The sequence below is a fragment of the Sorghum bicolor genome, chromosome 3 (genome assembly GCF_000003195.3).
Source record: "Sorghum bicolor cultivar BTx623 chromosome 3, Sorghum_bicolor_NCBIv3, whole genome shotgun sequence".
Lineage (NCBI taxonomy): Eukaryota > Viridiplantae > Streptophyta > Magnoliopsida > Poales > Poaceae > Sorghum > Sorghum bicolor.
Window position 1 is genome coordinate 60,781,903 of NC_012872.2, and position 26,535 is coordinate 60,808,437.

The window sequence follows — 26,535 nt, forward strand, 5'->3', positions numbered from 1 at the left end:
AGCGGAGAGTGGCGGAGCGGAGGTGGGGTGGGGGTGGGGGTGGGGTCGCCGCTTTGGAAAAACCACGGCCCGCGGGGGTCAATGAAATGGGGACAGACAGACAGGCGGTGAGACGGTGAGGTGAGTACGTACGAGATAGAGTGGGCGGTGGGCCAGTGGGTGGGCAGGGGCAAAGCTGTCTCTGATGTGCCACAATCAGCAGACGTCGGTAATTGGCCGCTCAAGAGCAAAAACGACGTCAAGACTTATCGTTTTGCTACAGAAATTCATATAAATGGAGCGGAGCCATCGGCGTTCGTCCGTCGCGAGCTTTAAAAACGTTATCGTCGCTTTAGATTTGGGTTTTGATTGATAATATGTATATACACGTAATCACTCCGTTCCATATAAGATGTTTTGGTGTTTTCAAATACATAAATCCTACAGATACACTTATATCTAAATATACAGTAAAGTCAATGCATATAGTACAAGTAATATATTTTTTTAGTAATATATATTCTCATGTGAAAAAAAAAAACGCTTTCTCTCATTCTTAAATGATAGTGCAGTGCTCCTGCAAATCTTTCGGAAAACACAGTAGAGCACGCGGCAGTTTAATTAGCTCAGCTGTCCATGACTCCATATACCATACGAAACTGGCGCACTCTAGATACGAAACAACGTGCGGCAGTTGCAATAGAAATAGGAGAAATTCTGATATTGCTAAACTAGAATATATAAAAATATAATATATTGCAACCATGTGGCTCACAATTATTTAATAGATGGGAAACACGATCCATCACGTTGGATAAACAACAGCAGCCAGCAGGTTTTGTGATCGATGTAGGTGGTATCGGGATAGTTTAGATCAAAAACTTTTAGCATTTTCGTTTTTATTTAATAAACATTATCCTAATTATAAAGTATCTTTTTATCTATATTTAATGTTTCATGTATGTACCGCAAGATTCGATGTGATGGAGAATTTTATAAAGTTTTGGATTTTTAGGTGTATCTAAACAAGGCCTTACTATAGTACTCCCTCCGTTCCAAATTATAAGTCATTCCAAGAATCTTGGAGAGTCAAAGCATTTTTAAGTTTGACCAAAAATATAGAGAGAAATATAAAGATTTATGTCATAAAATAGGTACACTATGAAAATATAGCTAACAAAGAATCTAATAATACTTGGTTGATACCAAAAATGTTATTATTTTGCTATATAAATTTGGTCAAACTTGAAAAACTTGGACTCTCCAAGATTCTTGGAATGACTTATAATTTGGAACGGAGGGAGTACTATTTATGAGATGATGAGAACAGAGTGAGATATTTTGCGTGCATAATACATGTTTGACGAAGACCTAGGCAGAGAGAAACGGTAGGCGCGCCGCGGGCGGGCGGACCCCATGAACATAATCCCAACGAATTAATAGTTCTGGTGAGGGATCAGATCAGATCGATGGCTTGTCAAGTTTTCGTCCTAACACACGCAGGGTGCTCCATCATTTGGTGCCCATGAGAGATCGTACCGGCACGGTGCGTGTCGGCATCGGCAATAAGGCGGGGACAAAGCAGCACCACCACCTGCTTCTAGAAGGAGACAAGCGCCACCACTTGTTTTTTCTAGAAGGATTTCATGAACGGACGGACGGAGGACGTGTCGCTGTCAGATTTTGAGTGGCGCGCGTCTTTCTTGTTTTGTCTCGATCTCCTCTTTTTTTTTCCTTCACTGCATTGTACAAATATTTGATGTCCAGAATTCATATACGTGCTTGTACTCATCGAATGTATATAAGTAATGTTTAGACTGTAGAGCCGCCAGCAGCAGGAGGAGGAGGCACCACCACCTGCTTCTAGAAGAAAAATGTAGAGCCGACACTACCGCTCCAGGAAGATCGGCGAGGCGGCCATATATGTTTCTCCTGCGCGCGCGTGGCGACTCCGTCTATAGGATGCTGGCATGCCCCTGCTGCAGTGCGGGTGGTTGCAGCTGTACACCCTCCACCTCCATAGTTAAATTGTTCATTCATCGAGCAAAGTCGTCAGTGGGTGCTGACTGGCAGTGGCGGAGTAAAAGGGGGCTGAGGCTATCTCCAACAACAGGAGAGTCATTTGAAAACCCAAACCTAAAATGGGTCTCCAACACAATACCTATAACCTCCAACGGAGGACCCATACAGAAGACCCACTTTGGGTATCAGGAGAGGCATAACCCAAATTTAGGTATCCTCTCTCCTCGAGACCCATTTGCAGGTCTTGTTGTTGGATAGGTATGGAACCTTTTACCTATAGCGCTACCCAAAGGACAAATGGGTCTTGTATTTTGGGTGAGAATTGTTGGAGATAGTCTGAGGGGGGCCTGGCACCCCTCAACTTTCCCATGGTGCTTAATTATGTAATTAGCTAATTAGTAATACAATTTGTAATGTGAATTTTTTTGTTCTTACTCTATATTAATCTCAAATAGTATCTTATATAAATAAAAGTTAGGTCTTCCAAACATTTTCTCCTTATCTTTTGTTTTTATTATTGCCCGTTAAACATTAGTTTGTCTCGGTAGCACACACTCTAATTTACCAGTTAATTGAAAATTATTTTCTTATTTAATTCTTTTGAATTGATCTTCAATGAAATCTACATTACTCCCTCTATTTAAAATTATAAGACGTTTTGTCATTTCTAAATACATTCATTTATATCTAGATATATAGTAAAATTAATTTATCTAGAAAAACTAAAATGTCTTATAATTTAGGATAGAAGAGTATTTAGCATTAGCGAGTGTACTAAACATTTAAACGCTATATAGTAGTATGATGTTTCTGTTTAAGCATCTATTTAAACAATCATTTTTCCCATTTAAGTATCCACTTTGTCCGAGACTAAACGAAAAGTGACCGTTTGTTTGTCATTTAACATTTAGGTTCTACTGCTAATTAACTTTGACCCTGTTTAACTACTTGTTGTCACTACTACACAAAACGCTTTTGCAAGATGGTAGCTTTTTATTAATGGAGGCGGTCATAAAATCCAACCGTCTCGATTAATGCCTGCCTTAGAAATTGATTTACGGAGGCAGACACTTTTGCTTGTCTCGAAAAAATGATTTACGAAGACATGCATTTTAATACAACTGCCTCCAAAAATAGTATATTTAATACAACTGCCTCCAAAAATAGTCTTATAAGATTTGCCTCCGTAAATCTATTTTCGGAGGCGTTCACCTTATAAGGCCCGTCGCCTAAAATACTGAGGCCCAAAAAGACCCACAAGGCTCGTTACCATTGTTTCATCTATATGAGTTAGGGTTTAGGAGTTCTCATAACACTCTCTCTTTCTCTTCCTCCCGTAGACAGCGACCGACACCTCTCTTTCCTTCGCCGCCCATCTCCAGCCTCAGCGGTGACCGGCTTGGTCCCTCTCCCTCCCTTAGCGGCGACCGTCCTCGACCTCTTTCCCTCTTGGCGGCGCATGCCAACATGCGGTGGTGGCCCTCTCTCTTTGGCGGGGGGGGGGGGGGCTCTCTCCCCCTGGTGGTGGCTGCATGCAAGGAGGAGGCAAGTAGTTGTGGGGCCACACACGAGGAGAAGGCGAGCGGGCCGCATGCACGGAGAACAACTATGGTTGCTCGTCTCCTGCGATGGTGAAGAGCGACAGCACCACATCCTCTGGCTTAGAGCCGTAGTCGGTAGCACATAGGGAGGCAGGATCTGGTGCTGGTGGCGCACGACGAGCTCCCCTATAGCGGTGGTGGCACGCAACCCAGATCCAGCGGCTAGTGACTGCAGTGACGGTGAAGTGTGGCGCCACCACCACCTTCTGTTAGGTTCGACCCCAACACGGTACGCATACCGAGCTCCTCTACGGCGACGGCGCGCAGCCTAGATCTAGACCCAAGCCCACTTCGGACTGCGAGCTTTTTTCCTTTTTTATAACTTTTTTTATTTTTTTGGAGGCGGGCAAACCTACCGCCTCCGTTAATCCCCATTAATGGTGACTTTTTGTTGGAGATGGTTGGCTTGCCCGCCTTCGTAAATCGGTTTTGCCCGTCTCAAAAAAAGACTTTTGTACTAGTGTATCACCGTAATTTTTTTCAGCTAAAGAATTTGATTGAGCAGGTGATAGTTAGAGGTCCAAGGCTCATTAATTTTCCTTCATTTTTTAGTTTTTCTGCCTTGTATCGCAACACAGACATTTATTTGAGTTTTATGTATACTTTTGCCGTGTACATATTTTGACAAGTATGATTGTTGCCCGTGTACACGCCCTCCCTGTGTTCAAATCCTAGCTCCGTGCCCTGCTGACCGGTGAGTGATGACTGGTGAATGCTTGGTCTGGCTGCCGAAGACGAAGTCAGATTCAAATGGATGATGAGGCTAAGCAGGCAGTAAGTACCTACTCGATCGCTACAGCTTCCTAGCTAGTCTTCTTCTTCCATTGGAACGAGTACACCATGTCAATACTTTGTCAATCCTTGACGTGAACTCTTTTATCGTTAGTAGGAGAGTACATCGTGATCAGGGGGCCGGCGGCGTACTGAACTTCGCTCTCATCAGAAAATTACATTAGGAATCAATCTTCAATCATGACATAATCCCACTCAACAATCCGGCTTTTCCGGCCGGCGCCTTGTCGCTTCAAAGAAAACTTACCTCGTTCTCCTCCTCCTCCTCCTCCTCCTCCTCATAAAATCCAAGCCTACATACGTACCAATCGAGGCTGAAACAATTCTAATTAATTAAATGACAAGCTGTGGCTACTACTTCCTCTTGTTCTTAGAGGCGAAGCGTAGGACGAGGTAGAAGAGGACGCGGTAGAAGACGGCCCAGCCGAGGAGGTAGAGCACCATCCACCACTTTCGGTCCTCCTCCGTGCTGATCCCCAGCTGCTTGAGGATGTCGTTGCCCGTCAGGGTCAGCCCGATGGCGCGCTCCGACGCGAAGACATGGCCCCCGTTGAACTCGTTCATCAGCAGGCCCTCGTACGGGTACTTCATCGTCGAGATGGTGTTCATCCACTTCCACGCCACCGGGATGCTGTGGCTGTCCAGGAAGTAGCCGCAGAAGAGGAAGAAGAGCGCCGTGAACGCGATCACCGCCGCGTACCTGCATTGCATCGTCGCCGTCGCATTCAGACATCAGAAAACGGCCTCTCGCGCGGGCAAAACGACTCGTACAGTTACGGGCTGTTTGTTTGGGACAGGCGTCAGGCATGGGCTCTGTTAATGTTAATGCAGCCCGGCCCATATATATAATCTTGTTAGGAATTCCATCTTGTTATAAGCTAAACTTCATGGGCCGTATTTGATGAGTAGGCATCGTTTTTTTTTAATCTGGACTGGGCTACGACCTAAGGTTGATCTGAACAAGAAAAGGTTCTGTTTTTTTTTAAAAAAAAAGAACAAAATTGCAAAATTTTGTAACACAAAAAAAAAACCAGAAACAGGTGCACTTAGTGACTTACCCCAGGATGAAGTTTGGCACGACGGAGCTGATGAAGACGACGAAGGAGTTGGTGGACAGCAGGGCCGCGTAGAGCATGACGAGGAAGTAGAGGAACTGGCCGTGGAGCCTGAGCGCGAACCAGACGATGGCGGCGTAGGTGGCCGACTGGAGCAGGAGGAAGGGGAGGTAGGTGATGATCCCGGCGACGACGTAGGCGGAGGCGCGGTAGGCGTTGTGCGAGGTCTCCCTGATGAAGATGAAGCGCTCCTGGATGAAGGCCGGCACGGCGTCGTTGGAGGAGAAGAAGAAGACGCAGACGGTGAAGATGAAGAAGCTGAGGCGGTTGGTGATCCCCTGCGTGTTGTCCTTGGGCTTGGTGAACATGGTGGCCATCAGGAACCCCATCACCGTGAGCACCATCAGCCTCGACAGGAACAGCTCCGGCGTGCGCCAGATGTTGGTGAAGTTGCGCCGCATCAGCACCCACACCTCCACGACGTACGAGTTGGCGAACTTGCCCCGGTGGCCCAGCGCGTTGACGCCCATGCCGGGGGCGCCCGTCGCGTTCGGGCCCGCCGCCCGGTGCGTCGGCGTCAGGTAGTCGTCCTCGTTCACCGTGTACGCGCTGCTCATCGGCGTCGGCGTTCCCATCACGATCTCCGGCGTGTACCTGTGGTTGTCGTGGGGCGCCCCGGGCCCCTTGTGCTTGGGGCGCCGGGACGGCGTGAGGCGCACGCCGCTCCACGGAGACTTGGAGTGCTGGCTCCTCAGGCTGCGATCGAAGTCGTCGTCGTCGCCGCCGCCGGGGCCCGAGATCGGCGTCTGGACGATGCTGGACACGGTGGACAGCCCCTCGGGCCCGTAGGTGGCGGTGAGCTTGGGCGGCTTGAGGCCGGTGAGGCAGAACTCGGCCAGCGCCTTGACGCCGAACTCCGACTGCTCGTACTCCTGGATGACGTCGAGGAGGTTCTCGATGGAGTTCTCCCCCTTGGGCACCTTGCGCCCCATGCGGCCGAGGTGCGCGGTCACCTCCTTGGGCCCACCGCTGTACATGAGCTGCCCGCGCGCCAGGATGATGAGGTGGTCCAGCAGCAGCAGGATGCGCGAGGACGGCTGGTGGATGGTGAGCACCACGGTGCTCCCGGCGCACGCGATGTCGTGCACCTTCTCGATCACGCTGTGCGCGCTCGTCGAGTCCAGCCCCGACGTCGGCTCGTCCAGGAACAGCAGCGCCGGCCCGTGGATGATGTCCACGCCGATCGACACGCGCCGCCGCTCGCCGCCGGACACACCCCTCGTGCCCTCGTCTCCGATGTACGTGTTCCTGGAGGACTGCGTGCAGTGCACGGCACCATCGACCATAGATTGTCTTTATTAGTGTTCTGTTTTGAATGAATTGCTGATGAGTCTAACAGTGCTTGCAGCGTACGTGCATGTCTTACCGTGAGGCCGAGCTGCTCGATGAGGTTCTCGACGCGGAGCTTCTTGTCGGAGGCGGAGACGGAGGAGCCGAGGCGGAAGTCGGCGGCGAACATGAGCGTCTCGTAGACGGTGAGCATGGGGAACAGGCGGTCGTCCTGCATGACGTAGGCCGAGGAGCGCTTGATGAGGCTGGGGCTCATCTCGACGCCGTCGAGCGCCACGCGGCCGTCGAGGCTGGCGATGCGCCCGGCGAGCGCGTCCAGGAACGTGGACTTGCCGGCGCCGCTGGGGCCCATGACGGCCGTGACGCAACCCTTGGGGGCGTACCCGGTGATCTCGTGCAGCAGGTCCACGTCCTTCTTCTCCCACTCCCCGCCGGCGCCGCGCTGCTTCTTGACGACCGTGTACGTGAGGCTGGTGAACTCCAGCCCGCCCGTGAAGCCGAACCGCCCCACGCCGGCTGGCTTCTCCGGCGGCGGCGGCGCCATGTTGATCACCGTCTCCAGGCGGTGGCCGCCGCCGTGCCGGCCGTTGTGCTGATGGTGATTGTGATGCGCCATGCTGTACACGTACGTACGCACCGGTGTGTGGTCGCCTAATATGGGTTTTATTTCTAGGCACGCAGCTTGTGTATACTACAAAGCATATAAAAGCGTTACCCTCTTTGTCGCGCGAGTCACTACCAGCTTCGTTATTTTTGTCCGCTTGGTAGATGCCTGCTTCCGGGCGACGGAAATGAGGATGGGCAACGCTGTGTCATCGGAGTGAACGTTTTGTTGCGGTCAGGTTTTTGGTCTGGAACGTCGATGTTGACTTGGGGCAGCTCGTCCTCCTCGACACTATCATGGCCAGATCGAAACAAAAAAGACTAGCTGTGCCATGATTCTAGAAGTGGTGAACTTTTTGGATTTATTAATGGTTGCATTCTGCGAGCAAGAGTAGTACGGAGTAATATGTTTGCCTGAAGTTCCCAAGATTGCGCGTCAGCTGTTAGGCGGCAGCAGCGCTACGTTCATTTTCCTTGTTTAGGCCTAGTTCACGGTAAAAATCAAAAAAAATTTAAGATTTTTCGTTACATTGAATCTTGCAACACATGCATAAAGTATTAAATATATACAAAAATAAAAATTAATTGTACAGTTTGTCTGTAAAACACGAGATGAATTTTTTGAGTCTAGGCCTTGTTCAGTTCCGAAAATTTTTTAGATTTCGGTACTGACTTTCGTTTTTATTTGACAAACATTGTCCAATCATGGACTAACTAGGCTTAAATGATTCATCTCGTGATTTACAAACAAATTGTGCAATTAGTTTTTGTTTTTGTCTATATTTAATACTCCATGCATATGGCGCAAGATTCGATGTGACAGAAAATCTTGAAAAGTTTTTGGCTTTTGGGGTAAACTAAACAAGATCTTATGATTAGACAAAAATTATTAAATAAAAACAAAGTGCTACGAAACCCAAAATCAATTTTTTTAAAAAATTAAACATAGGGATTCTAGAACAACTTCTAAAACAGGTAGAAGCACTTTTTAACCAAACAGTAGAAAACGAAACTGCATCTCACCTCAAGCTCATTTTTTTGGCGCTCCGGCGCGTCAAGTGTTGGAAAAAAACAGCTTGTCCCCGCTTCGAATGACACAGCACGGGCCAGACTCTTTTGCCTCGATCACACGTGAAGCGTGCACGGGCGCGGGTCACGGACAAGGGCGGCGATGCTTTGTCGTGGCTAGGTGCGACGGTCAGGGCCAGAGCGGCGGTTGTGGCATGGGTACGGTGCTCGGCAGGGAGAAGAAGAGATGTCGTGTGTACCCAGTGATCAGACCGGCCTCGTTTAGTTCACCCTAAAAACTAAAAAGTTTCAAGATTCTCTATCACATCGAATCTTGTGGCACATGCATGAAACATTAAATATAACAAAAACTAATTACACAGTTTAGCTGTAAATCACAAGACTAATCTTTTGATCCTAGTTAGTTCATGATTGGATAATATTTGTCACAAACAAACGAAAGTGCTACAGTATCGAAAACTTTTCACTTTTCGGAACTAAACAAGGCACAAACCAGGAAAGCTTTAGAGACCTGACAAATCTCTAGTATGATGACGCCCCAGTGTATACGTATGGTAACCAGATAATGTTGGAGGAAATAAACAAGGATATTATAGTCATTTTTGTCTACTAGGAAAAGTGGTTTTGTGAAGCGATTAATAATAAAATCGATTTCAACTTTACATGTAGAGCTGTTACGAAAACCTGCTTTTTACGAGTGAAGCGAAACAGGCTTCCCTTCGTCCGCTGGGCGCTGGCTCCGCACCACTCGTTCAGCCTAGCTCTAAACCTCGGATTTGGGCCAGGCCCAACAGATCTGCAGGCTAGCATCGGTAAGGCCCAGGGCCCATCTTAGTTTTGCAGCGTTATTGTGCGGCAGGGGAGAGAGAAAGCGAGGCTCCGAGGATAAAGGGGGACACGTCGCGGGTTCAGGGCCACCGCAGAAAACGAGCGAGTGACGAGTAGAGGAACGGCTCCCTCCGTCGGAAAAGCCGAAAAGGTCAGGAACTCGGGGGGAGCAGACGTTCACCCCTTTGCCTTCGCGAGCCAGCGCCCGAATCACGATTCGAGAATGAGATAGCCGGTGAGCGATCGGAGCCCCCCATGGCGCCATCCGCAGCCCCCTCCTCCTTCTCCTCCACGCGCCTCCTCCTACTCGCCTCGCCCCACTCCCCGCCCACTCTCCTCTGCCTCCGCCGCGCGGGCGGCCGCTCCCTGGGGCTGTCGCGGCGCGGAGGGAGCGCGCGCCTTCGAGTCGTTCGACGAGCGGTGGAGGAGGACGAGAGCCGGGGTCAGGAGGTGGAGGAGGAGGCCCCGGAGGAGCCGGTGGCTGGTCGCGACCTCGTCACGCTCGCCGCCTGCCTCGTGGGCCTCCTCACCGGCGTCTCCGTCGTGCTCTTCAACCTCTCGGTACGGTAGCCATAGCCACCTCGCGAGCTCAACTCTGGTTTCATGGTTTCATTCGCCGCGTCAAATGGAGTCCGTGGTACGTTTGACGATTTGAACTTCGGAGGTGAATTGGTTGAAGGCAACTGAACCGTGGGTTTGGTCTTGTATACCATGCTTCCTAATTCTGACATCCAGCATTGCGAATCAGTTTGCTATGCTATTCAGTCACATTATATTCTGACAACTCCTCGGATTTCAAAAGCATTAGTTCCCAACTAAAAGGTTACGTCCTCCAACCTTACAGGTTGTAGGATCAACTTAGTTCCGCCTTGTTTAGTTGTTTTGTTTATACTAATTTACAGTCTCTTTTTGCATCCCTAAGTATGTTGCCTAAACTTGAAGTTGCGTCATTGCCTGTGTCACGTTTAAATGACACACTCGGAAATCGGTAACATATTGGGTTCATTTTAGTACTGAAGAGTGAAGAGGCATTGTTTAAGTCACGTCCTGTCCATTTAAAGTACCTCATATTGTTACATACTCTGATTTAAGATGCCCATATTTCTTGCCATAGGTTCATGAAATACGTGACGTATTTTGGGACAGTATTCCTTTGCGAGGCGCTTCATGGCTGAGGGAGGAGCCGATTGATGAAGTCTGGCAGAGAGTGATATTTGTTCCGGTCAGTGGAGGTGTTATAGTAGGTGGATTGAACACACTAAGAAGTTCTATCAAAACTGACTCAAATGCCCCTGTGTCCAAGATAAGGAGTGCATTTAGACCATTCTTGAAAGCTGTGGCAGCATCTTTCACACTTGGAACTGGCAATTCACTGGGTCCTGAGGGTCCCAGTGTGGAAATTGGTTCTGCAATAGCCAAAGGATTTGGTAATGTGTTTGAGTGGGACGGTGGGAAAAGGTTGTCTCTTGTGGCAGCTGGATCAGCAGCTGGGATCTCATCTGGTAACTTTTACTAACTAGAGTTCGATGTTTGTCGTTGTTAAGTTCACAGCATGCTCTGTGTTCAAGAAAAGTTCAACATGCTCAGAATGTTTTCTGGATTTTTTCATGTCAATGTCAAACGATTGCCACCAACACCAACAGAACATCTTAACATCATCATTTCATTGCCTTACCTTTGGCTATTGTCGATTGTTACCCCTATATGTATGATAATTCTTTAATCACCTTGTTGAATAGATGGGTGTGCTGATAGCTATACTTTATGTAATACATGATATATGGGACATTAACCTAGTAGCTTGCATTAGATTTGCCTTCCATGGATACTTGAAATTCTCAATAACATAGCATGTCTATGCAGTTTTCTATCTTCTTTCTGATTTCATTTTACTTATATTTTAGGTTATTGCCTTGTATTTTAGGTTTTAATGCTGCTGTTGCTGGGTGTTTTTTTGCTGTGGAATCTGTTTTGTGGCCTTCTGCGGATTCCTCATCCCTTGCCAACTCGACACCTATGGTGATACTCAGTTCAGTTATAGCATCTGTTGTTTCAGAGATTGGTCTAGGTTCTGATCCCGCTTTCACTGTTCCGGAATATGATTTTCGCTCCCCAACAGGTACTTTTATGAAATTTGTAGCACTGTCGATCCACTTACACATAATTTTTAGTGATGAAATATGACACAAAATGTAATATTGCTGTAAGCTAGATGATATTTGCATTAATTTATTTCAGATTACACATGCTTCTGTCATGATAAGTTAGCTGGGGAATTGGAGGTGGTGTATATTCTCTCTGAGAGCATACAAACCATCCTTTCTGTCCATACAAATCTACAGAAAAGTCCTCCATATCCATATTACACCAACACGATACTACTAAATAATAAGCTGTGCTACCATCTTTTGCCTGATAGTGATACAGTCAAAGAATGCCTTTACAATCCTCCTGATGGTAGGATAGTTATAGTGTTTGTTTAATGATATCCTCTTTTTACATTTTGTTTCTCATGCTCCAGAGATTGAAAGTATGAGGATATTTACATGACTTCATAAATGTCAGAACTTCCTCTGTACCTTTTGCTGGGTGTCTTCTGTGGGTTGGTATCAATTGCATTATCAAGATGTACATCACTTGCTATGGAGGCAGTTGAAAGTTTACAAAGGGCAACAGGGTTACGGAAGGCTGCATCTCCAGCTTTAGGTGGCCTCATTGTTGGTCTCCTTGCACTTTTGTACCCTGAAGTATTGTACTGGGGCTTTGAAAATGTTGATATCTTGCTGGAATCACGGCCATTTACAAGCGGCCTCTCAACGACCATATTGGTTCAGCTTATTGGAGTGAAAATATTAGCAACATCTTTGTGCAGGGCTTTTGGATTGGTTGGTGGTTACTATGCACCATCTCTTTTTATTGGTGCAGCTACAGGGATGGCATATGGAAAATTCATGAGGTTTACATTTACTGGCCCTGTACCACTGCTGCATGTCCCATTCCTAGATGTGGCATCACCTCAAGCATATGGCCTGGTAAACATGTCTACCAAATTCAGCTCTTTCATCTGCATTTTCTCTAATCCCTTCATATCCATCCTTTTATAGTACGATAATATTTATGCAGCTGTCCTCTGTTCAGATTGTTATTATCTTGATTCCACCTCTTAAAAACCCCACCATACCATTAGCTTGTGAGCCGTATAGTTCTCACAATACCACCTGCTATTAACTATTCATTCTAAAAATATCACCAGATAATTGCTAGTAGCTTAATGACCTATTTGATTTTTCAGTAAAAAATAAATAGTTGTGAAGAAAGTTAATAGGAATTTAACATTGTTTATTGGGGCTTATTAGATTTTTGTTGAACTGTACAGGCACCATATCTAGTGTTAACTAGCTTTCCACTCCCTGTCAGAACTTATTGCCAATGAAACTTACACATTATAATCTTGGACAGCAATATTAGGCAGTATGATAGCTGCTTATGTTTTCTTTCTTTTTGTTTAATCTTCACAGGTAGGTATGGCAGCTACCCTCGCTGGTGTATGCAAGGTGCCTCTGACATCTGTCCTACTACTTTTTGAGCTTACACAAGACTATCGTATAGTTCTACCTTTGCTTGGGGCTGTTGGGTTATCATCCTGGATTGCTTCACCTCAAAGGTTCTCTAAAAGAATTAGGATTAAGCTGGATTCCTGGGAGGATAAATCAAGTATTCCTCAACAAGCAAACAACATGCTCACTCAAAACAAACAGGCCACTTCTATGGATGCAGCTGATTCATCACCAGAATTATGTAAAATTGAAAGCTCCCTTTGTGTCTATGATGCTAACGAAGACAATATCTTCAAAAATCTTACTGTTGCAGATGCCATGAAAACTAAATACTTCTCTGTCTCAATGACAACTCCATTAATTGAGGCACTTGATCTTATGCTTGCCGAGAGGCAGCCCTTTGTTATGATAACTGCGAATAACACATCTGTAAGAGGCTTGCTGGCACTAGAGAATATCCAAGATTTTTGCAGAGCTGCAAAAACTAACCGAGCACAAGATGAGGTAAAATATGAGAATAACACTGATTGTCAATCGTTTGATTGATTTTGGAGTTCTAGTACATAGGCATGCTGTAGGTCTGGTAGTTTTTTTTTCAGTTCTATGGATCTCTTGCTGTCTCAAGTCTTGTCTTATGCATAGTTATTTTTCCTTATTTTTGTCAACAGATGGCACCACCTGTACTAGTTTGTTTTGATATACCCACCTTACATAGTCATTGCATCCATCACAACTCTTGATTGTAGCATCTACTCTCTTGGATCCCAAATATAACTCCATTTAGCTTTGTGCCTTTGTCCTAAGTCAAACTTTTTAGGCTTTGCCTTCAATGACTAAAAAGTTATATAGATCGATATGAGGTTGAGGCTAGTATATTGATCATGGAACATACTTCATAATATATAACTCTTTCTATTTACATCAATATATTCTTATATTTATAGTGTCGATGTCCTTGTGGAGTGTGGACTTATATTTAGGATTGGAGGGACTACTAGGGAGTTGAGCGTTGCATGCCACATTATGATCCAAATGCACCAAAACAAGCAGGCTTGAAGTAAATTACACTAGACACCATATCGTTTGTGTTAGGAATGTAAAATTAAAAAAGTCAGGTTTGGTTAGTTCCTGGGGTCATGATCAATCTTGATCTCTCAAGTTCCTCTGGTTTTTGCTGTGCTTCCAAGTTTTTCTTTAACATACTCCCTCCGTCCCCAAAAGAATGCAATTCTGGAACAATATCATGTTTTAGTATATCACCTTTGACCAATTATAGATAAAAGAGTATAATATTATATAAAATGAATATCATTAGATTAATTATGAAACGTATTTTTATAATAAATTAATTTTGAGCCATAAATGTGGATATTATATTTACTATAATCTTGGTCAAATGTGAAGCACTCAAAGTGGCACGCAACCCATAGTTGCATTCTTTTAGGGACAAGGTAGTATAAAATAAATGGATTTTACGTTCTCATGGTAATTTAGAGGTTGTCTATACATAATATTTGTTGGCACATGGTCTTTTTGGTAATTAACTCATCATTGGTAGCTTTGTCAACCTTGATGCAGGTAAAGGAACTCTTGATATCTCATGTTTGCCAAGCAGGCAAGTGTAAATCGTGGTCTGTGACGCCTCAGATGCCACTTACTACTGCAGAGAAGATTATGGACTCTCATGGTGTGGATTACCTTCCTGTAGTTTCTGAGGATGCTAATCCTCAGGACAGAGGACCTTTGATAGGTTTTGTAGACAGAGAATGCATTGCCATCGCTCGAAGGTATTTGGATGCTTCTTCTAAAATTGATATAGTTTTGCTTGCGTTTCCAGTTGCCATCTTATACCAACAGTGTTCGTTTGTCTTTTGTTGCTGTGTTTCATTCAGGGCCACCGCAACAAAAGAATTTTTCAGTTCTATGTATGAGATAAAAAAGGAAGAGAGGTAGCACGAAAGGAAGAAATGAGACGGCACAGAAGCACTCTCTACTTAGCAAGTCTGGCATCTTTTCCTGGTCAAGGCTTTGACCTCTCCAGGTTATTTAGTTGCTAACTAAAAACGTGCTCCAGGGATGTGATTAAGGTGTGCCGCCATTTTCTCGAATTATCTTCTTTTTTTGTTGTTGAAGAATTCATTTTCTCGAATTATCTCGCTTACCAGTTACCACCATTACTGTCTGCAATGGTGAGGTTTTGTTGCACTTGTGTGCTACAAGTTCTCAATCGTTGTAACTGATAAACTGAATAGCTAGTGGGCTGCTTATCAAAATGTATAGCTGCTGAGAACTGGGAAGATAAGCAACAAGATCAGGCTTTGTAACATTTCTATTATTCTTTCCACTTCTTTCCGATAAATACATAAAGCTAGAAATACAAGAATGCTCGTTGCTCGAATAAAACGGACGGATACAAAAGCATTCAAGAGCTTGATTTGCGTCTCTGTCCATAACATGTCTCTATGCGCGGCCGCCATCCAAAACAAATCATGTCCGTAGACCAATGTGACGCCGTTCTTTTTTCTATAGTTGCCAAGCTAAGGCATAGGCTAACAACATTTTTTTCAGTACAAGCCAAGGCATAGGCTAACCATATTTTTTTAGTACTTACTGACTCATCCATCACGTACTTCGTTGTTCACATAACTAACCAGTGGCGCCCATATATAAAACTCAGCCTCAGACACACAAGTGCACAACCAATCAATCAGTGACGTCCATATATAAAACCTAGTCACGAACACAAGTGTATAACCAAACATTGTTCGTTCACCCCCTCCTTCGATGCGCCCATATATAAAATCCAACCTCAGACACACAGTACAAGTGCATAACCAACCAACCAGTGCACAATCAACATTGTTCGTTCACCACCTCCTTTGACGCATTCATATATAAAACCTAGCGCCAGACACAACACAACTGCATAACCAACCAATTAGAGGCGTCTATATATAAAACCCAGCCCGAGACACAGCACAAGTGCACAATCTGATAATCAACATTGTTCGTTCACCCCCTCCTTCGACGCGACTGTTCGATCGATCCTCCTGGCATTTCAATTATGAGCAAGAGAACTATAGGGTTTAAAAGTTGAGCGAGAGAGGCAGAGGAGCCCAGACACAACAAAGTGTACAACCAAAATTGTTCATTCACCCCTCCTTTGACACGATCGATCGATCCTCACGATGTTTCAATTATGAGCGAAAGAATTGTAGGGTTTGAAAGTTGAGCGAGAGAGACAAAAGAGCACCAGACATAACACAAGTGCACAACCAACATTGTTCGTTCACCCCCTCATTCGACGCAATCGATCCGACAAGCATTTCAATTCTGAGTGAGAGAATTGTAGGGTCTGAAAGTTGAGCGGGAGAGATGGAGGGTGTGAAATACTGGCCAACCAGGCTTCGCCATGGCGACGACCTACAATAAGGCAATCGAGTCATGGAAGAAGGCGATGACAACGGTGACGTCCCTGGTAGTGTCGGCATTGCTGGTGCATGGCGTGGTGAACGAGCTAGTCCCCTATGAGGTGTGGGACTTGCTCTAGGTTGGGCTACCTGCGGTCATGCATGTCATCGCGGCACACGATGGTGATCAAAGAGACAGGGCTTGTGAGTACCCGTGCTAGTATGCCTAGTCTGATCAAACGAACACTACAAAGTGGAATATCCACCTTATTCCTATCGTGCCCCCAAACCAAACACAACCTATGATTTTGATAAGCATTACATGAGGTAAAAGACCATGTAGGAGAAAGTATATGTCTTTTCAGTTAGAAATAAATAGCCACCTATTTTTTTTTCTCAGGGACTTATGGTGGTTTGGGTGTACATTCCACCAACTTGAGCTAGGCTCAGTTACTTAGGGCCCGTTTGGTATAGATCCTAGTGGCTCCGGCTTCAAACTGCAAAAATACTATAGCACACTGTTCATTGGAGCCAAAATTCTTTCTCTTTCCTCTCCCTCTCACAGGCTAAGTGGGAGCCGGTGAAGCTAAATTTTTTGGCTCCTGCTGGCTCCATTGTGTCAGTGAGAGAGAGGTAGAGGAGAGAGGAAAACAGATTCATGCAATAGTCTTTACATAGTGCGCTACAGTGTTTTTGCAGGTTGGAGTCGGAGCCGCCCGGATCCATACCAAACGGGCCCTATATATGGTCAAGAAAGATCGACCTGCTATATAATAGAATATTTTTTGCAAATTTTAATTAAAATATTCTAACTAAATAAATTGCACATTCACTGTATGACCCATGATTGTCTCAAAAATCAAAATCAACTCAGCTCTAGGTTTTGTAAAGCGACATTTCAGTTGCATCTAGTTTCCTGGCAAGTTGAGGGCAATGATGATGCTACCGTCTGAATTGGAGAAAATATGGTTCTGCATTGTTGAATAAGAACTCCAGAGTCTGAACTGGGGATTAATCAAGTCCAGTCCAACCTTGTTATCATTATTAACTCAGGAAAAATATAGCTTATCATATTATCTGCTAGTGGCGTAGAGTTGAATAATAAACAGGGAGCTGATTTGTTCCATGCATGTACGAATAAGAAAAGGAAGGCAGCACGAACGGGACATCATACAGTTAATATCATTATCACGATTACAGTTTTTTTTTCTTCACAAAGGAATCAATAAGACTATACAGGACATGAGCAAAAGAAAGTTGCAATCTAGAATGTTCAGAATCCTTCAGCATATACGCGACTAGGCGATCGATTTGCTGTGATTGAATCAAAAGGTACAATCCATTGTATATTTGTATTATGCCACGAGAGAAAAAAAAGGGAAGAAGGGTGCGCAATGCGGTCCATTTCGTATGAACATGAACACAAGTTTTCAGTATTCTGTGACCTCTGATGATGCATGTTAGCATGTATTTTCTAAGTTGCTATCACGACAAGACCGGAGCTAGCAGCAGCAAGAAAATACTAGTACATAGTAGCTAACAAGAGTACAGCGTGCATGACGAGAGAGAGCGCTTGGACGCCCGCCCGCCCCGCCGGGCGCGCGCGGAACTCGTTCGTCAGCGGCGCCGGCGCTTGCCGGTGGCGCGGCGGGGCGGCTGCTGCTTGTCCTTGCCGAAGAAGCTGCAGAAACCGCAGGCGGCGACGCGCGGGGACGGCGGGTCCAGCGCCGGCTGCACGTGGCCGGTCGTGTACCCGCCGTGGCCGCCGCTCCGCTGCTGCGGCCGCGCGTCCTTGGGCCGCGCCGGCCTGGCGGTGAGCTCGCCCGACGCCGATGGCTGGTGCTTGTTCTCCCACACCGTCCCCGACGACCCCGACCGCCGGTACGTCTCGCTCGACCGCTGCAGCCCGGCCATGTATGTATGTACACGCGCGCGCGGGGGGGGGGGCTGCGCCGGCGCCGCACCAAGCACACGGCCGGCCTCGATCCCTCGCTCGCTCTCCCTTCTCTAGCACGGCTAGCTTGTGGGAGCTTTTCCGCTTGGTGCCGTCGTCCGCGCGGCCGGTGCACCGCCTATATATGACTGTGCATGCATACAGGCGCGGATGCCGTACGGAGCTGGGGTTTCTGTGTGTACGGGCTCAGCATAACATAATGGCGAGCTTGTGCAGATACGGCAGGAGACGGACAGCACAACGGCGGTCTCGATCACTACGAGAGTCGAGAGAGGCCGCTTGGTCGTGAACTGCGATCAGACTGCATTAAATTAAGCGGGAGAAATGGTTATTATTTGACTTTGACGATGAAGGAATGTGGTGTGAATTTTCTGAATTCTGATTTTATTTGCTCACGGCCGAGCGGCTTGCAATATAATGGAATATATTGGACCGACTGATGAACAGGTGGAGACGCGTTCAAGTCTTCGAGAGAGATTAGTGATGTGTTGGTCTCGCTTGGGTGGCTTAGCCTCGTCGATCTCGCGAGTCCTCTGACGACTAATATACTCAGGTGGACTTTGAATTGGTTCTCAATAATCCTCTCAGGAGCGGCCGGTCGTGATGGTTTGTGTTTACTCAAAAAAATGTTTACTTGACGGCTGAAGTTGTGGTAAGGAATGATTTGATTGATATACATGCAAATAAACCTGAAAGGACGGCTAAAGTAGGAGCGTGAAGTTACAACGTAATAATAATTGGTTACTACATGCCAAGACAACGGAATCATGCTTACGACCGTATGAATCATAAAAAGACAACTGGGCGAACTTCGGGAGAGAGAGTAGAGGAGCGTGAGAATGGAATCATGCTTAGACAACGACGCTGCTGAATTGCTAATAGCGCATGGCTTTAGATTGAATAGTGTTTTGGCATAATTTGTCGAGCCGTTGCACGCATGCTGTTCAATTTATATTGTGAACCCCTAAGATGTTGCTGATTAAACCCTCTGTTGATTGAGGATTTGAGCACGCACCTAAACTAAAACACGCGCGCAGAGAAAAACCGCGCATGCAAAGAGCGAGGCAATCACTGCACAATAAGAAGCTCAGGAAGTTGCGACAATACATTGGCTTATTTTAGGATTTAACAATATTATTTTTCTAGTGGCACATGATGTGTCCGTTGACATTGAGATGTTTAAAATGACTTAGTTAACCTTAAGATCTACCGACATTCTCTCCGTCCCAAAATGAATATCATTATGGCGTTGTGTTGGTCAAAAATTTTCAAGTTTGACAAGGTTTATAGAAAATATTTACACATAGATAATATTTGTGGGACGGAGGGAGTGTCGTGTTTAGGATGTGCTCACATGGATAACATTTGCATACGTGTATTAGAGCATCTCTAAGAGTTTTTTCAAAGTTCACTCTCTCACTCATCATTTAGACAATCATTTGAAAAAAAAATCATTTTATATATCTTTTTTTGCACTCTAAAGAGCTATTCTTGTTTTCTATCTTTGGCTAGTGAGAAATCCAAAATAGAAGATGACTATATTTGAATATCTAGAGAAAGAAATTATTTGAGAGTATTTTTTTCATCAAAGTCTCTGTTCTCGGCAACTAATGAAGAATTCTTGGAGTTGCTAAGTGTGACGATTCATATGCTTTGTGAGTATTTGCATATGTGCTATGATTTGAAGTAAAGAAGCTAATAGATTTGTTTGTCGATGAAGAAAGAGAGGCCGATCATTGAGTTAGCTGCATTAAATCTACTTCGAAATGTCTTGACAGAGAATTTTTTTTCTATCGTAGATGTTACTTCTCTACAACTAAAAGTTACGAAGAGGACCCGTCTACCACATGTGGTGAAGCCATGACCCCAATCCCTTTTGTTGACACATGGGTTCCATCGCTGACACATGCACATAATCAACACAGAAGTCACCTAGATTTGCGTGCAGTGACCATGTTTACAAACTAAAAAAATCATAACCGCAAAACCAAACATCCAAATTAAATTTCGAATACACCATCAAATTTTTTACAATAAATCCTTCAAAACAAGATCCCACATGGATATATTTAAATAAAAAAATTTTAATGAACATTTATCTTATAAAGCATTAATTACTGTTGTTAATGAGTTTGTCTAACTTGTGGTTCTATTTTTCAGTGGAAATTCATAAGGTATTAAGGGGACTTTGAGCTTCGAACTAAAAAAATAATCTTGTACCTTTTTTTCAATCCGATTCTATACTTAGTGTCTCACGAAGTGTTTCTTCCTTTGTTGGATGGTTTGATTTCAAGTGCCATTGGCCTTGCTACAATCCATTTATAGTTTTAGTGATGCCCTTTCAAATTTGCATGCATGGGGTGAATAAAAAACTAATAGAAATAAGAAGAGAAAGGTTGGACGAGCGTGTTCAGATGTAAATTGCTACCAATCAAGAAGAAAGTGTTGCTCTTGCATGTCTTCCTATTGAATTTAACAAATCATTTATGTCTAATAAATCAATTATTTTTAGTTGATTGATTATGGCCCACATAAGAGCACTCACAATGCAGACACTATCATAGAGTCTAAAGTTATTTATTACCTCGAACAATGTGGACTTAGAGTCTAAATAAGACTTGGAGTCTTATTTTTTCTACCTCTTTCTTCAATAAATATGCTGCCACATCAACAAAATACTATAAATAATATGTAATTTATTGTCTTGGACTCTATGATAGGCTCTTGCATTGTGAGTGCCCTAAGAGATCATAGCTTACAGACTAGACTTACTTGAGCATTTATGTCTACCCTCCATCCATTTATCGGAGTCATCTTACCAAAAAAAAAATTCTCCAAGAATGAGAGCCATCTAAGCTAGGGACCACTATTTTCATCTTTTTCCACAAGCGGCTCCTCACATTGATCTAATTAATTCAAATGTCTGCATACAACTCCATTCATTGGCCGAATTAATTTCCCCTTGGTCACTGTGCACGACCCTAAAATGACTCCCATAAATAGATGGAGGGAGTATAACACTGCATGTCTCATGTATTTTACTTATTACTTGAGTATTAAATTTTGAAGATTGGATTCGAGAGGTTTGTAGTTCATAGAGGTGATGTCTTCACTATAGTCTAAATAACTTAGGTGTTGATGGTAGACTTTAAATCATTGATTTCCAAGCGGCACTAAGCTAAAGTGAACTATAATCTTTGCTCACAATTTGCTTGTACATACAAGGTGTTTTAAGATGTTTGACTATACAAGGTGTTTGGTTACCCAAATCGAAACCATGATGCCATAAGATTTTTTTTCATGTGTTAGCTAAAAATTACTTAAAAGTATATGGATTTTAAAACCCGTAGCAACGCACGGGCATTAACCTAGTTATTTTTCAAAATTGATCAAAATTAGAAAAAAAGAAATTAACCTATGACAAAAACGAAACCTATTACGTTCGAATTTAAACGGACAGAGCAGTCACCCTCACTGACCCAACGGACCGTCGGAAGCTAACACTGCAAAGTTATCCTCTAGCAATCCTTTTATAAGTGGCTAACTGTATGCCTGGAGCCCTGGAGCAGTGTGTTGACGAAGAAGGAAGAAACTGTACTCCTAATTTGGAGCTGGAGGCCTAGTTCGGCCCGTTTCCATGCTTTTATTTCTGTGGGCCTGGACTAGTAGTGCCTTATTTCGCGTCCAATGGAGGCCCAGACCTGACTACACAGACACTGGCAGGGCAGGTGCTAGTGCTAGCCCATGGAAACAGACGTAAAGCTGTGCGTACTGCGCTGGCAGCTCCTCACGAAATTTACAAATCCCGTACCAGGTCCCCGGCCGGCCGGACCCAAAACCTGTTCAACTCTCCTGCGAATCCAAGTGGAAACGACCCGACGAATTGGCAAACAGATACCACGGCCTCCACGCAGCGCCAAATCGATCCGGACGAGCAACCGCACCACTGCTTTGGGAAAATAATCCTAAAAGAGTTTGTTAATTTTGTTGCTCACCAGCTCGCTTCCATCACTCAAATCATGCACGCGCTTTGCAGACCCAGTACCGATGCCGTCTGCCGCCTGCAGTTCCGGACATCCCACCGTCCACATCAATTCCAGCCGTACGTGCACTCCCTCGTCAGCCTGCAATGCTTTGCTATATACATTGCCCGATCGATCGCCCAACAACACCACAAACAAAACAACCCAAGGCAAGAAAGAACCCAAGAGTGGAGAGTTCATCGGACCAGCCACATATTTTCCATCCATTTTAACTACTTGTATCACTAAGAGCGACGTTCTTTCTGATGGCTTCATCAGCAGCTGGTGGGTCCCTTGTGCTCCGCGCGCTGCTGGTGGCGGCGGCCATCGCCGGCGCGCTGTCGGACCCGACGCCGCTGCAGGACATCTGCGTGGCGGACCTGAACGCCACGACGGCGCTGGACGGGTTCGCGTGCAAGCCGCTGGCGGCGGTGGTGGACGACGACTTCTTCTCGCGCGCCATCGCGTCGGAGGCCAGCACCGACAACCCGTTCCTCGTCAACTCCACGCGCGCCACCGTGTCCACGTTCCCGGGGCTCAACACGCTGGGCGTCTCCATCACGCGCGTCGACATGGCGCCCGGCGGGCTCAACCCGCCGCACTCGCACCCGCGGGCCTCCGAGCTCGTCATGGTGCTCAGGGGCGAGGTCATGGTCGGCTTCACCACGGGGGCCAACCGCCTCTTCTCCAAGGTGGTCAGGGAGAACGAGCTCTTCGTCGTGCCCCGAGGCCTGCAGCACTTCCAGCTCAACACCGGCAAAGGCGACGCCGTGTTCATCGCCATGTTCGACGCCCAGTCGCCTGGCGTCGTCACGCCCACGTTCGCCATGTTCTCCACTAAGCCTGCCATGCCCATGGAGGTGCTCGCCAAGACGTTCCTCATGGGCGAGGACGAGGTCACCGCCATCAAGTCCAAGTTCGTTGGCTTCTGACAGGCAATATATATATACTACTGTCTACTAGCAGCAGTTTAATTAGCTGCTGCATATCTATTACCCGATTCAATCATCACGTCAATGTGTGTATTCATTCGTTTTTGCATAGTATTGATCTGTGAGTACGAGTTTGTTTTCCGCCAAATGTGTAAACAACATGTTAATCCTGTTTAATTTCCCCCCTTACAGTGTGAATAATAACTGCATTTTGATCAAAAGCAGCTACCAATTGAGCACTGCAACAAACACACGTTTTCATGCGCCACAATCCAAGAAAATCATAGCATACAAATTTATTATCTTTACATCATTACATGGTCTGGCCCTGATCATGGTTGTTCTGACATGGGCTAGCTGCGGCCGTTGTGTATGGATGAGCAAGGGTATGAGGGGTTTTTTTTTCACCCTGCGTGAAAAGATCTTCTTCCTAACTAATGTAATATTCCAGGGCTGCTTTACCCCGCATAGGTTGAGTTTTAGTTCTATACTTCATATGGAAAAAAGCCTAATCACTGCCATATGTACAAAGTGTTAGTAAACAAAGTTGGAACACACAAAATCGAGATTGTTAAACTACCTCTAGGCGCTTCTTCCATTTCTCTTTTTCTGGAGAAACCATTTCTTCCATCCTCCACACCTCAATTTTAAGCTTCCTAATTTGCGTCAAAATCTGTTTGTCACTCATCAGCCTCCTCTTTGGTGGCAGCGACCTCCTTCAGAGAGTTAGGCTCCTTTCGACAGGACTTCTGCTGGGGCTGGCTTAATGAAAAACCCTACCAAATGGCTTCTGAAGTCAAAATCGAGTTAAAAACAGCGAAGCCGAAGCTACCAAAAGTTCTTTTTTTTTGTTTCTCTGTTTTTTTTTTTGAGAAACCTAAACCCTATTAAAGAGGATCTTCGAATTAAGTTTTCAGGCTTTCCAGTTTGGCTTTGGTGGTGAGGGTTCCAAGTTTGGTTTTCTTTCTTTATTTCTTTTTTTTGGAGGGGGGGGGGGGGGGGACAAGTTTGATTCATCATCTTATAGTTATAACCGTGCATATCATGTCGATGTCTTGTTTAGTTCGCGAAACTTTTTGGATTTGGCTATTATAGCATTTTCGTCTTATTTGTCAATTAGTGTCTAATTATAGACTAATTAGATTCAAAAAATTTGTATCTTAAATTACGTGCAAATTGTACAGTTAGTTTTTTTTATATTTAATGTTCTATGTATCCGTCCAAAGATTCGATGTAATGGGATGAAAATAAATTTTTTAGAAATTAAGCAAAGCCTATGTTATGCAAAATGCGAACTAGATTACATCCGTATTGATTTAAACTTAGATCTACGGCTGTATTAATCCAAATAGTCCGGTCATGGGAACATGAGTAGGGCGATGAGCCGAACACAGATCGAAATACGGCTGCAGCTCGTCTCCTCATGTTCTTCCTAATTGGGTTTGCTTTTGGAAAAAGTCACTTTTCCTTCCCCAGCTTTCATGAAAGTTCACTTTTCCTCCCGCAACTCCAAAATCGGACAAACCATCTCCATCAACTTTTTAAACTGTGCATTTTATTACCTTCCTGGAGCGGTTTTGAAGGTGGCTTACTATAGTGAATAGTGGTTGCTAAAGTGAAAGTGGTTTTGGCTTTTTTCAATTTTAGTTATTTTGACTGAATCTTTAAAAAATCATAAAATAGAAAATCTAATTTTTTTGACTTCATATAAATAGATCTACACAATGATAATATAATATGGTATGTTTTAGTACAAAATTTTTGCTATAAATGTTTTGTCTTTTTTTTATTTTTGGCTAAATATTTAAAAATCATAGTAAATTACAAAAAAAAAATCATAAAATATAATTTTGTTAGACTCCACATGAGCATATTTACGTAGTAAATATATAATATAGTGCGCTTTCTCGTGAGCTACCTAAGAGCTTGTCCAACGCACTATCCATGTTACAGCCTCGCAGACCAGCAGAGATTAGCTTGGTCTGATGAAAAGTTAAGGAAAACGCTGAAGCAAGCGTTGGAACGATAGACTAGTGGCCTTGGTGACGTGTACGTGGTCCCAATGTAACATAATATATTTCTTGTGCTGCTCGCATTGGAAGATAAATGTCTTGATATGCTGCTCCATTAATGTGTCATCCTCTTTTGTTTGAAACCATTACGGCTGCCTATGTTGGCCCTGCCCTAATATCAGGGGTGGAAATATCTATTTATATTTTCTAGGAAAGCCAGGGGCGCAAGTATGTTTACCTAGTTGGGTTTCTGGATTACAATTAATCACAAGTGTACTAGCTAGAAATATGGGAACCACAATTTGTTTCTTTTTTGTGGATAACTTACTGCAACTTGGTTGAGCAAATTATTTTAGAGAACGACCTTGAGGCCTTGTTTAGTTCGCCCCAAAAATCAAAAACTTTTCAATATTCTCCGTTATATCGAATCTTGCGACACATGCATGAAGCACTAAATATAGATAAAAATAAAAATTATTTGTACAGTTTACCTGTAAATCGCGAGATGAATCTTTTAAGCCTAGTTACTCCATAATTGAACAATGTTTGTCAAATAAAAATGAAAGTGCTACAGTTTCGAAAACCAAAAAGTTTTCGAAACTAAACAAGGGCCTTGTTTAGATGTGAAAAAATTTTGGATTTCGCTACTATAACACTTTCGTTTGTTTGTGGTAAATATTGTCCAATCATAGATTAACTAGGATCAAAAGAGATTCGTCTCGCGATTTACCGTCAAACTGTGTGATTAGTTCGATGTGACGGGAAATTTTGAAAACTTTTTGGATTGAGCAAGAGAACAGAAATCACAAAAGTAGAACCGAGCGCCGAGTGGACCCTGGCGGTTACAGAAGACCTCATATTCTTCGTTTTCACAGCTGTGAGAAGTGGGTGGGAACCCAACCCTGGCGCCCCGGCCAGCTGGAGTCTACTGGATGCCGTGCGCGGTTGCAGGGGATCTCAAAGCCGGCACAGTACGTACCTGCGTCACGTCGTGAGTCGTGACAACGGCCACGCCCTCAGCCCTCAGCTTCATTTGCCAACTCGCATCGTACTCGTACGTGTGATATATACAGTATATACCATTAAATAAATGTTTTTGGCATTGTCTGTTAAGTTTCACTTTTGAGTACATGGTTCAGATTAAATGGTTATATATAGGTGGTGTAGAATGAAAACATCACGGAATTTTAAATAGCTAGCGATTAGGCATTCAGAAGAAAGAACAAGTATAATAATAATAATAACAAAAAAACAGGTGTGGTTAGCATATAGGATGGGAGGTAATGTAAGCACAATTTGGAATTTCCACGTTACGATATGTAGGCCCCACCGAACAGTGGCAGGAAGTTATAAGCTTGGCGGACAAGAAGGCAAAATGGAATCAGGAGC

General features: G+C 44.6%; 4 protein-coding genes across 4 annotated transcripts; 2 read left to right on the forward strand and 2 right to left on the reverse strand.

Annotated features, from left to right (window-relative positions):
- On the reverse strand, positions 4,522-7,384 carry LOC8069762 (ABC transporter G family member 17). Its single transcript, XM_002458328.2, has 3 exons — positions 6,876-7,384; positions 5,453-6,765; positions 4,522-5,094 (listed from the first exon to the last, which is right to left on the reverse strand). Exons 1-3 carry the CDS (start codon positions 7,341-7,343, stop codon positions 4,749-4,751), a joined length of 2,127 nt encoding a protein of 708 aa, XP_002458373.2. The 5' UTR covers positions 7,344-7,384; the 3' UTR covers positions 4,522-4,748.
- On the forward strand, positions 9,360-15,155 carry LOC8069763 (chloride channel protein CLC-e). Its single transcript, XM_021457738.1, has 7 exons — positions 9,360-9,820; positions 10,374-10,761; positions 11,184-11,378; positions 11,825-12,291; positions 12,778-13,320; positions 14,395-14,603; positions 14,709-15,155. The coding sequence occupies exons 1-7, from the start codon at positions 9,515-9,517 to the stop codon at positions 14,767-14,769; spliced, it is 2,169 nt and encodes a 722-aa protein (XP_021313413.1). The 5' UTR covers positions 9,360-9,514; the 3' UTR covers positions 14,770-15,155.
- Positions 17,479-18,442, reverse strand: LOC8059155 (uncharacterized protein At1g15400). Its single transcript, XM_002458329.2, has one exon. It carries the CDS (start codon positions 18,138-18,140, stop codon positions 17,844-17,846), a length of 297 nt encoding a protein of 98 aa, XP_002458374.2. The 5' UTR covers positions 18,141-18,442; the 3' UTR covers positions 17,479-17,843.
- On the forward strand, positions 22,357-23,358 carry LOC8069764 (germin-like protein 1-2). The gene has a single exon (XM_002456177.2). It carries the CDS (start codon positions 22,469-22,471, stop codon positions 23,132-23,134), a length of 666 nt encoding a protein of 221 aa, XP_002456222.1. The 5' UTR covers positions 22,357-22,468; the 3' UTR covers positions 23,135-23,358.

Coding starts and splice junctions, on each gene's coding strand:
- LOC8069762 (XM_002458328.2), bottom strand. CDS start 7,343: ATGGCGCCGCCGCCGCCGGAGAAGCCAGCCGGCGTGGGGCGGTTCGGC. Junction 6,766..6,875: donor TCGAGCAGCTCGGCCTCACG/GTAAGACATGCA, acceptor CACTGCACGCAG/TCCTCCAGGAACACGTACAT. Junction 5,095..5,452: donor GTGCCAAACTTCATCCTGGG/GTAAGTCACTAA, acceptor GATGCAATGCAG/GTACGCGGCGGTGATCGCGT.
- LOC8069763 (XM_021457738.1), top strand. CDS start 9,515: ATGGCGCCATCCGCAGCCCCCTCCTCCTTCTCCTCCACGCGCCTCCTC. Junction 9,821..10,373: donor TCGTGCTCTTCAACCTCTCG/GTACGGTAGCCA, acceptor TTCTTGCCATAG/GTTCATGAAATACGTGACGT. Junction 13,321..14,394: donor CTAACCGAGCACAAGATGAG/GTAAAATATGAG, acceptor ACCTTGATGCAG/GTAAAGGAACTCTTGATATC.
- LOC8059155 (XM_002458329.2), bottom strand. CDS start 18,140: ATGGCCGGGCTGCAGCGGTCGAGCGAGACGTACCGGCGGTCGGGGTCG.
- LOC8069764 (XM_002456177.2), top strand. CDS start 22,469: ATGGCTTCATCAGCAGCTGGTGGGTCCCTTGTGCTCCGCGCGCTGCTG.